The 12743-nt window shown below is 30.3% G+C and overlaps 1 protein-coding gene across 1 annotated transcript; it reads right to left on the bottom strand.

The window, feature by feature from the left end:
- Positions 1-1240: 1240 nt before the first annotated feature.
- On the bottom strand, positions 1241-9935 carry LOC148311387 (synaptic vesicle glycoprotein 2A-like). Its single transcript, XM_088256630.1, has 11 exons — positions 9776-9935; positions 8717-8926; positions 6613-6775; positions 6345-6523; positions 5153-5337; positions 4022-4242; positions 2783-2927; positions 2570-2684; positions 2281-2440; positions 1525-1652; positions 1241-1330 (listed from the first exon to the last, which is right to left on the bottom strand). Exons 1-11 carry the CDS (start codon positions 9834-9836, stop codon positions 1281-1283), a joined length of 1617 nt encoding a protein of 538 aa, XP_088112756.1. The 5' UTR covers positions 9837-9935; the 3' UTR covers positions 1241-1280.
- Between the last annotated feature and the right edge of the window lie 2808 nt (positions 9936-12743).

Genomic DNA, 12743 nt, shown 5'->3' with positions numbered 1-12743 from the left:
GTTCGTAAACTCTGCGGTAATAGGGATTGAAAGTTTTGCTATTTTTATTATCGTAATAGCAACAACTATGATATCATACCTGATGACACAAAGCCATTAGTTTTATCCTTTATATCTTGGTTATTTCTTGGCAGAAAGAATTTTTCAAAAAAGATAGCAGGTTGAGTAAAAAATATTGTTAATAGATTTATGAAAGGCATGTGAAGATACTCGTTTCAGATAATTATTAAATCAACTTACATTTCTGATTATTTTCATCTTTTGTACTTGACAAATTGAACCAATTCTTGATATTAAGTTTCATTTTGATTTGGTCCAAACATAAAATGCGGTTATTACAAAATACCCGAGAACTTTGAAAAAATTAGCAATATGAGTTTTTACTAGCACGGCGGGGACACATTGTTATTGTGGAGTATATAAACATCTGTGTATTTTTACCTAAACATTTGTGGACTCGAGGCTTATTAGAGTCAGATATGCAAAATATAGTGGTAAAGTTAACATTGTTATCTAGTTGTGATTTATGAGAACACACTAGTTGGTATAGGTACCCGAAAACATTACCGTTTGTGTATTTAATGACTTCAAGTAATTTGCATACGTTAGAAGTTGTAGACTCTAGTTCACAATGTGAGGAAGGAACCCTAACAAGAAGAGCAGAAACACCAGCGAGAAAAGCAGCCAAGACAGCGTCTTTGCTTCGAAAACCAGCGCAGAGAAGTTCCAGAAAAATGCAGACCAGAAGTGGGCCAGTACGATGATCCGATCTTGTTGAAGACACAGAATGCGCAAAGTTACTAAAGAATTTTTTTTAACTATATTTCAATTTTGTATAGAATTTAGTTTTCTTAAATTTTCAGTAGGTACACATTTTGAAATTCACCAGATTTAATATAGGTACATTTCTATTATAAGGTTAGACAATGTCTACTCGTTCAACTGGACTAAGTATTATAATAATTGATAAAAACATAAATTAAGTAACAAATGACGCATTAACAGTTTTAATTTTTAAATGATATTTTTGCTCAGTATTTACCCGAGCTTGTTATAAAAGTTAATAAATATATTCTCTTTAATTTGCAGATTAATATGTAGAAAATTGGTCCCTGCTTTCATTAAAAAATCATTACTGTGTCTATTTAAACCCTGTTCAGTGTTAAGCTGTACCCATTTATATAAAATAAATTATGACACAGTCTCAGTGAAGCAGAAGTTAAAAATAAAACAAATAAAATCAGAACATAAAAAAATATTTTTTATTTTGTGATCAGCTTTCAAGTTGCGTTTTTTGGAGTTGGTATTAGTAAGGCCATTATCGCACCACCTGCAAAACATGAAAAGATGTCAATAATTTAAACTGCATGGCTGCCAAAATAAAAATTGGAGAAAATTAAAACCGACAGGCTACTGACTACCCTGGATTGTTGTTTCTTTTCATCGTTTTAAGAGGTTGAAGTAAAAAGAAAACTTTTAGACGATAGCAAATTAATTATTTAAAAAAAAAACATGTCAACTTGCCAACAAGAACACAGCAGAGCGTGAGAAATGGAGGGAGACACCCCGCAGCCAGAAGAGCTGGAAAGGTGATGCTTCCAATAATAGATCCTGTTCTACCAACTGTGAGGATTAATGATACTGCCATCGCCCTAGAATGTTAATAAATAAACAATTTTATGGATGAGTCATGTAACTTTTAAAACAAGAAAATTGGGACAATTTCTCCCACTACTTTATAATATTCCTCACAACTCCAATCCACCTCGCCAAAATATCTTATTGAGAATTTTCTGATCATGGTCTATCCACTTCTCTAGACAGAACACTTTCCGATCCTCCACATAACCCTCAGTGATTCCTGCTCTGTTCAAACTGTAGACTGAGAATAAGTTACCTAACCATGTAAAAAATGCACATTCTCTGTACACCTTCAAGAGACCTCTGATCATATCTTTCTAATTTGGAAGCTAATTATATCTCCAGTCTCAAAAGATATGTTCCTCTTCTCCTCAACTGCCTACTCCCGACATGTTTATTTTTTGCATATCATAATTATTTGATACAGCTTACAATTTACTTAAAACAAAATTCCCTTCGTATACAACCATTATCGGCCCAAAACCGTTGTATGAGTTACAAACCGTGACGAATATTACTAGCGTGTTTTCGTTTGGTGGGAAGATATTATTTCATATTAATAAACCCGTCAATTTACATTTAATAAGAAGTTTCATAAATTAATTACTAGAGCTTTTGATATTTTGAATTTATAAATACCTGAATGATGTAGGAAACAGGTCCACAGCTATACTCACAACTGTGTTCATACCAATAGCATTGAAAGCTATAGCTATTGAGGCAAGTGCGGTTGCTTGAACTGTATTCTCACACCAATAGAGCCCTAAGGTCCCAAGCCCACCACAAATTAGAGCCGTTACTGTAAAGAACAAAGATTGTTTTATCAGTTAAGCAAAATTTGATGCGTGGGATAAATATATATCTTTTAAAATTAAATTTACACCTTAAACATAATACTTAATCAATCCTTAATCGTTGGTATACTAACCCAGTAACCTCCTTTTCCCGATAGTATTGATCAAGACTCCCGCTAAAGCGCAGAAAGACACTTGAACGGCAGCCACTATTATAGAATTGGTATATGTCTGAGAGTTAACTCTGATCTGAAATTTTATAAAATTGGATACATTTTTCTTTCTACTAGGAATAACTGAAGTAAGCAAGGTTGTATTTCTGAACTTGCACTGTTTCTATATATTACCGGTTCGCATACTCCATTCTCTGGAGAAGGTGTTTGTATAATAGTAGTATTTCCCAGAGAGATCATCTCACACAGAGTTCCTCCTTCCGGGTACTCGGACATCATCTTGAAGAGCTGCGGCAACCAAAGTCTCAGGGAGTTGCAACTTTAAAAGTGAAAAAAGGAAAAATACATCATACAATTCTTTAAGTAAAACTTGTAAACTTGTTAATGAAATCAGTGAATATGTCATTACATATTCACCCATTAAATATATTTCATAAAATACTGAAAATGATAAATCTACTAAACTAAAGGTGGTTTCATTTATTTTATACCCCATATAGAGCAGAAAAATACATATCCAAGCTCCTTCTCTTACCTCACCTGCATCTCATCAATTTTATTCTAGTCCTAGGTTCAAGAATCTAAAATCACCTTGCCTAACATATATTTAGTAATGAAATTAACACTAAGTCAATCCGATGCGGGTGCCCTATGTACCATCAGATGTGGATGGGAATGAAAGAAAAAAAAGTAAAAACACAAACTTCATGGTTGTATGCATTCCGGTTTTATTTATAGACAATTTGCTTTGGTACTAAATCTACTCAACCAGAGATGGCAGCACTATGAAATTCCATAAATGAGTAGTATACTACTCATCCAAAGATGTCATGATAATTTCAATTTGAGTTTTCAATAACCATTGTCAAATCTACTCAAATATAGATGGCAGTAATGCAAGTATTTTTTTAATAACTTCAAATCATCGAACAAGATTAGTTAATAACATTTAAAAAATATGATATAAAAAAATTAAATCCTTGAATCTCTTTTAACCTTGAATCTCTTCTCGTTAGATGAGTAGTACTGCTCATTTATGGAATTTTAAAGTACTGCCATCTCTTGTTAAGTAGATTTAGTAGCAAATTGTCTATATATATATATATATATAGAACCAGATTACATACAACCATGAAGTTTGTATTTTTTTACACATCAGTATGTGTAAAAAAATAATACAAATGATGATGATTTCATTTTTTTCATTTTGATCTTTCAATAACCGTTGTTAAATCTACTCAAATATAGATGGCAGTAATGCAAGTATTTTTAATAACTTCCAACCATCAAACAAGATTACTTAAGAAAAATTTTAAAATATAATATTTGTGTTTTTGATTTAAATCATTGATTTTCTTTTAAACAATATTAAAAGAAAATCAATAATTATTGAAAATCAATTAAAGATATTACCCAGATACAACAGAAAAGTGAACTAAGAACATTATTAATATAATTTTGATGTATGGAGGAAGTAACAGGGGACGCAGTTGCTTTAAGCCTCCCTTCACGGCTGCAAGAGTACTTTTCTTTATTTCTGTTTTCCCTTCTTGTGTATCTGTATTCCCAGCTGGTTCTTCGGATCCAATTTTTGGTTCCGATTCATGAATACGAATATGTTTGAGCTCTTTGACCTAAAAACAAATAAGGGTTTTTTAGAACCACCCTTTACTTATTACTTTTAAGTGATATTTTGTATTCTCAATATTATTAATATTTAAAGCATTTACTTTGTGGTTAGTCATTTTTACTTATTTATTTTTTTACAAAAATGTTAATAAAATTAGTATATAACCACTCACCGAGATTTTTACGTCTACCGGTTTCGAGACGTACCCGTCTCTTCGTCAGGACAATCACTAACACAGCATGCAAACAATACTACCCTTCACCACCATAGCACCATTTACACACTCAAAACTACACAAATTGTCTAACACATGCGATTTTTGGTCGACCCGAAGACCAACATGCACTATAGTTTTCAATACAGACATGCGTTGCGTTGATATTTTGTATTTATTTCTCAGTACACTTGATTAGCTTGCAAGATATTTTTCATTTTATTTAATAATAAACTCTTGTAATAAAATTACATTAATAAGAATGCAAGAAGCAATATCTTCCAACGTCCAATATACATATGTTTTGAAATTAGTGGGCAGATAGAGCTTGTATATAATAATATAAATAATAGCTTTAAAATATAAATAAATTAGAATGAATTGCAGTAGGAATGTCATAACCAGGGAGGGGGAAATAAGGAAGAAGAAAAAGAATGAGGAAAAGACAGAGAGAGAGAGAGAGAGAGAGAGAGAGCTGTTCTTTTCCTAACAATATTGTATGATTATGAATCTGTAAAATTGATGAAAATTGATGAAAATAAAAGGGACAAAGGAAGTACAGTTAGGTAAGGAGTTGAGGGGAGAGGGGTAGAGGAACCAAGAAAGATATGATATGATATGAACAGTTAGGGTTACAAGGATAGATATTAATGTAATATTAATATAATAGTAATATTTAAATGAATTTAGCTTGAAATACCGGATAAGTGTCGGCCGGGCGTCCCGTATTGACAGAATACACCTTCTGAAGGACTGCGAGTGCTTCGGGAAAGCGCTCTTGCGAAATGAGGAACCTGGGACTCTCGGGTAAGAAGAAGGCCATCACGGTAGCCAGAGTAGCCGGGATGCTGCACACTCCCATGAATGTCTGCCAGGAGTGGAATTCTACAAAATAATACAAAATATTTATTGCCGCCTGCAGTCCTGGGAGCTTCCACCGAGGACGATTCTAATGCCATCTCCACTTTCTGTAACCCCTTCTTGTTTGACCCTTCATGTTACCTACTGCTGACTACATTCCATCATTATTTTTGACAGATTGATACAGTATTGAAATATGCATCTAATCTAATCTAATTTTGTATGAACTTCAAACCTTGTATTACACGGATTTGTATTACACGAGGTTTTTGTGGAACCATATAACGGTGTTATATGAAGCCCGAGTGTATTTTATTTAAAAAAATCAAAATAATAGTGCATGAAGCAACAGTAGTATAAAATGATAAATTTGTTTCTTCACACAAGGTACATCGGAAAGTATGTTGACTTTATTATTTATAAGAAATAATGATGATCAGTCTGTCTCTAAAAAATTGGATCTTTTTCTTACCTTCATCCATACCCAATGATACATAGGGCACTACATTGCATCAATGCAGGGTTATCTTTAGACAGTTTACAGAAATATTTATTTGATATCATCCCGGACTAGAACCTGAAGCCTAAAGGCTTTATCATCTTGCTTTCATGTAATCAATTATCAAGATGACACTGCATCCATACAATGCATTGCCCTATGTAAAATTGGGTGCAGATAAGGAATAGAAGAATGAGAATATATAAATATCAAGTAATTCGGACAGATTAAGAGGAGGTTGTCTACCTTACACAAGCTTATGGAAAGTACAGCTGTGCAACCCCGAGTACTCTAGGCATGCTGCTATAACCTTTTTCATTTTAATAATTAATCAACTGTTCCTCCTTTATTTCTTTTCGCATATAGAATTAAGTACCGTTACATACATCGTCTGTATACCTTCACATATATTCCAAGGGACTGGAACCTAAGGCCTGCATGCAGATGTTATAATTAACAGTTGAGTTATTAGTGCAGTGCATTTATGAGTGCATTTAAAGATGAATAAAAAATTTATAACGCTATAACTCACCGTAGCCTCCTCCAAAGGAAACGTCGTATGGATTTGTGAGAAACAGAATGGCGAGGGCTGGCACTGCCAACATGGCAACAGAGAAAGAAAATCCCAAAAACATTATAACTTTCGGCCGTATTTTTTCTGAATGGTATTCCGCCAGTATTGAAATAAGAACAGTGTTCGTCCCACCCATACTAAAAACAGAGAACACAAAATACATCATTATTTACAAAACTTTTCTAATATATAACCTGAATACTTTTTTTTAAAACAAAGCACTTACAAAAATCCGGATATGAATTTTAAAATAGCGGTGTAAATGAATTCATGACTGAAAGTTGCCAAAATATTACAAATCATATCGACAAAGAGTCCCCAAAAAATAACGTTCTTTCTACCAATTGTATCCGCAAGGTATCCCACAAGAATAGCGCTGCATATCATTCCTGCAATGAAAAATAATTTGAAAAATATGATAATACAACACACTACATACATGCAGTAGCACATATAATGAAAATTTTTGTAATTTTTTGTTTCGTAAAACACAAGAAAAACAAAAAGAAACTCAAAAAATCTCGAGTATGATTAAAATATTGATGGTAATTCAATGATATGTACGCAATTCGGTTTGAATCATTGATAAATTTTAGTAAAACTACTCAAATAGAGATGGCAGTAATATTTCTAGTTAATATTATTTCAATTGTAAAATAATTATGGTATTCTGAAAGGAAGTTATTATGGCATTATACACATTACTTTAGTTATGAAAAAATAATAATAACAAGATAAATAAAATCATATTAAATGATACTAATAAATAAAATAAAAAAATAAGAATGCAGATCATTACATGAAAATAAACTTCTCTTTTTATTATTTGTTATCTTCCTCACGTAGAATTGTTTATTCAAAAGATAATGAAAAACACAGTATTTGCAAGTGCACATTACGTGTCTACATTACACTGGAAAAAATAATGGTAGTAATTTTAAAATTATCCCTAATCAATGGGTATGTTAAGCAGACGGATAATATAAACATAAACTGAATAATAAACTTTATATATAAGACAAAACAGATATTCAATTATTATCCAGTACCTGGCGTATCAAAACCTTTTTGTAAGGATATTTGTAAGGATATTTAACTATCCAAATGTCGTTTTAGTCACATTTTTTGTAAGAATCCCATACAAATCAAATAGTTTATGATGATTTTAGGTAATTATAATGAATAAAAACTAGTTTGTCAGCATTTTTCGGGAAACATCAAATACAACACCTACTTCAGAGAAAAGCACTGCATGCTGCTACAAAAAAACCAAAGACAAATCTTAACAATTTTTTTTGTTTATTGTAACTGCAGACAGTTGGTAGAATTCCATATTGAATTGTTGGGTAATATATCTAAAATTAAACACGGTTATTGGATTGAATTCTACTTTTATTTACATATTTACATGAGATATTTACATGTGACGCGTTTCGTCTTATTAAGACATTATCAAACACTCGACAGTTTCAAATATCGAGTGTTTGATAATGTCTTAATAAGACGAAACGAGTCACATATTATCAAATATATATATGTGAATAAAAGTAGAATTCAATCCAATAACCGTGTTTAATTTTGGATACATTACCTAACAATTTTTTTGGGTTGATTGACTACTATGGTTTAGACAGCTTTTCAATTTTGACAAATAATTTTTTAATAAAAATCTAGCTCATTTGCCACACCAGTCTTCTCCGTATCTGCAGTTTGACTAAAGGTTGTTGTGACTTTGTCAAAACAATTCCAAAATCTTTCGAAGATTTCAATAGTTATATCATTATGTATTTCTTTTCTTGTTAGGTTAAGAAGAGTCATCATCGGTGTTGTGTCATGTTGTGATTTAAAAACACGTAATATGCACACATTTTGCACCCAATTTTGCCTGATTGGCAACCATATATTCAGCTCTCTGAATATCTCTGCATACGACTGAAAACCGACGCTGTTTTTACATAATACAAAGAGAATATTTAATGATCCATGTAAGAAATAATTAATTATGTTATGTGGGGTTCCCAGCACTTATATCAAAATAATGTCTTTTTTACAGACAATTTCTCAAAGTCCCTTTTATTAACTTATTGTACATCACTCAAAGCAAATTAATTTCATTACACTGAGAATTAGTCAGGTCAGGAGTCGTAATAATCGTCGGGTATGTATGAGGAGATGCACGAATGTAGAAGAGGCAAAGAATTTTTGCAAAGACAGAGTGGTGTGGCGTTCGATTCTCTCTGCCTACCCCTGCGGATAAGCGGCGTGATGGTTAGTTAGAGAATTAATTTAAAATTAATGAAACATAAAAATTAATAATATAAAAATATTACCTGCATGAGCCATGGCATTGAGAACTCCTTTGTTAAGTAGACTTATTTCCAGATCACACTCGGCACTCGGTATGACAAAAGGTATCACTGTTGTGTCAAATATGAATGCTATGCCCGTAAGAGATGAAAACCCTATCAACATCATGTTGAATTTACCAAATTTTGTTGCTGATATCGCATCTTCAAAACCGACTGGACCTTCTGGTAAAGCTGTGTTGAAAAAAGATTTAAAATACATAATTGTAAAATTACAAATATGTATTCAGTATATTTGTACACTATTTGGATATAGTATTCACTATATATTTATTTTTTAATCAATATTTTATTGATATCTCATTCTAAATTATGTTTTTTATTAAGATGGGTATTTGAAAGTCTGGGAATATTGGCTTACGGTCTGTCTTTCGCTGGTTTAAGTAGTCACTTTATACATTTTATTCACCATTCTACCCATGATTGATTACCACATGAATAAATTTTTGAATAGTACATTATGAAAATATTATTGACGTATTATTTTCATGTGATAACACAATTCACATTTTCGGTGAACACTTCATATGATTTTCAATTTTAATATTAATATTTTTATTAAATGGCAGAATAAGATATAAAATAAAGTTAACTTTTCCATATGTGTCGGGTTGTGATCCTGTGGTTAGTGTCGCGGACTCTTAAGTCAGAGTTTCTCGGTTCGAATCCACTCTACCACAATATGATACCTTTTTCTAATAATGAGCCGCTTAGGCTCACAGAAATAGTATGAAATTTAAATATTTGCGTAAATAATAAAAACACAAATATTTCTCTTTTAAAAAAAAATATTTCTAAAAAATTATTTCTTTTAAGTTTCTGTCTTTTCAAGAAAAGTCGTAAATAATTGTCCAGCAGATGTACATCTCAAATTATTACTTTTTTTTATTATTCTATTCACCAAAAATTTAATTAAATAAATAAAATAAAACATAAAAACATTATATTTGTTATTATTCCAGTATGTGGGTTCATAATGTTGAACATAAATATAAAACTTCTAAGGGAAACAGATCTACTTACGCTTATTTACATTGTGATCTTCAATAAATACATTCCTAATACTTGATAGGATATTCTTCATTATGATTTGCGGTTTGGATGTAAACGCAGTAGTCACTGAATACCCGGAAACTTTTCAAAGATAAGAATGGTGAATTCTTGCTAGTCAGAAGACCGTATATTGCTGTATTATGTATGTGATTTTACCACTAGTTGTGTGGACTTATGACTTATTAGATATACATTTTATACCAAAAACTAATATTGTTATCTCGGCTCTATCATTTTTCAGACATTTATTGTTTTCCTGATGTTGAATTTATTCATCAGGTGTACGTGACACATGTAACAATTTGCCACGTGTTTCATAAACCTATTGAGAAAGCTATTAAAGAACATTGAACTTTCGTTTAGTAAATAACACTACTTTATTTAAAACTGGAAAAGTGTTTGAAAATGATGTTGAATGCATCAAAACACGTGTGAAAATTTTTTTTTAAACAGTGGTAATTACCAAGTAAAAGTTAAATTCGGAATATATCGATATAACCCGAGGAAAACTTGGTATGATCCAGTATTTCGAATACTTGAAAGTAGTCAAGTCAGGAGTCAGAATAATTGGCGGGCATGTATGAGGAGATGCATGAATGTGGAAGAGGTGAATAAAGTTTGCAAAGACAGAGGGGTGCGGCATTTTATTCACTCTGCTTACCCCTAACAAGCAGCATGATGGTAGTAATGACCAATGGGATAGATATTACTTCAATGTGGTGTTTCAATTAATGATACCTATTGGATTGATATTATGGCCATGCAAATTTAAAAAGCAAAAAATACATGGAATACATAGATTTTTATGAAATAATTTGGACTATAAGGATAGGTAATCAAAATATTGGATAAAATATATACATAATTTGATTTAAGTGAATTGATTTCAGATTAGACATTTAAAAGCTTCTTTATTTATTAGTGTCTTCTTCTTCTTCCGTGTGTGTAATCCTTGTTCTTCTGTGTGGTCCCCCTGACGTCGACTATCACTTGAGAGTAATTATCCTTGTCTCGGGCAGCTCTAAACAGCGCCTCGACGGTCCTGACCCCCGTCCAATCTCCGGAATATCCGGAGTCAGGAGATTTGTCTCCACCCCGTCGACCTTCTATTTTGCCCTTTATGATTAGGTGTCAAAAATACTAAAATGTATACAAACTTTATTTTATATGTAAAACTGATTGAAAACAGATTTGCAATTACTTACTTATTATATTTACCTCAATTAGACACTGCTAGACAATTGGTTTAGTACTGCGATTACGCAGCATCTGATTAGTTTCATCAATATCAATAAATTTAAAAAAGGCTAGATTAAAAGAAATTGTATATTTTGAAATACTTTTTATTGAGTATTCTTTACAAAAATATATATCTTACAATATAAACACAATAAATTACATATTTTACATTAGACTTTATTTTTTACATAAAAAACAACCATTACAATTATCAGTTTTTATAAGAGAATGTACCTATAACTTAATGTAGAACTAAAATATACAATATGTATATGTATGAACAAATTTTCTCAAAATTCACAAAAATCAATAAAAAAAAAAATATATATATATATATATATATATATATATATATATATATATATATATATATATATATATATATATATATATATATATATATATATATATATATATATATATATATATATATATATATATATATATATATATATATATATATATATATATATATATATATATATATATATATGTATAATTATAAATACTTTTTGATGACATTTTGAACTAAATTGTAGGATCAATCGTCCTTGATAAATATTCAGTACTATACAACCTGATTTTAAAAAAATGCATAAATTAAGCTTTATAAAATTAATAATACACAAAATAAATTTTTAACCTCTTTTATTTTTGGTACTATTACTCCAACCAGTTTCGACAAACACTTTGCTTTCAGAATAGCATAAATATCAAAAAATAAAAGTGGATAAAAACGAAATTTGTGTTTTATTCATTTTATAAAGTTTATAAAATGTACCACAAAGTATTCATTGATTATTTATATTTAAAATGTTCATTTTTTGTTTTGAATTAAGTGAAATAAGTGTGTATTTGAGAATTTACAAATACACATAAATCACAGGGAATAGAAAAATGTTAATAGGTCAAATACAGTAAAAGCCCGAAAATACAGAAATATTTGTTATTTGAAACGGCTATCCCCCCTTTATTTTAGTTAACCAGGGTTTTACTGTATTAAAATTAAACATTAACTAAATAATATCTTGCGTGCTTAAAATACTCGTAGTATATTCGACCAATCAACATTTTTAAATTCCCTTTCACACTCCATGCCGACTCAAGTTGTTGGGTCGTAGTGATGAAAATGACTTGAAAAATTTATAATAATATATTATATCAACTAAATTTAAAAAGTTCCATCCCTCCAAAGTATGGCAAAATTTAAACACAAAAATATACACAACCATAAAAAAATATTTTTATTCAAATTATCAATAAAATATCTATTAATATTATGCTATGTTCATGCAGAGATTTAAAATTAAATGTATATTTTCTTTTTAAAATACATTTTGGAATATTTCATATACATAATTAAAGTGTATGAAAAATGGAAATACATACAATCTCCGCTTTTTGTTCCGTATAAATAAATCTCGACTTGTAAAGAAAATATTAAGATACAGATAATGTAATTAATTTTCAATTGTAAATTTATATATATCAATTGTAAAAACTCGTCATTAATGATTTTGATTAATAAATTTATAAAGCTGTGTATATTTTTAAAATAAATAATTGTAATATAATAGTCATAATATTAGTTTATCAATCGCATTTGGAATGTAGATTCTAATTTCTATTTATTTAGATAATTAAATTATACAAACATAGCACCTTACTTTTTTTAAAAGGTCTACTTTTTGTTTAATTT

Source organism: Brachycentrus maculatus, unplaced genomic scaffold (genome assembly GCF_059751285.1).
Source record: "Brachycentrus maculatus isolate JH-2025_06_01 unplaced genomic scaffold, ASM5975128v1 h1tg000065l, whole genome shotgun sequence".
In the NCBI taxonomy this organism is placed as follows: Eukaryota; Metazoa; Arthropoda; class Insecta; order Trichoptera; family Brachycentridae; genus Brachycentrus; species Brachycentrus maculatus.
Note: the sequence above shows the minus strand (reverse complement) of the source record. Positions and strands in the feature narration are given on the sequence as shown.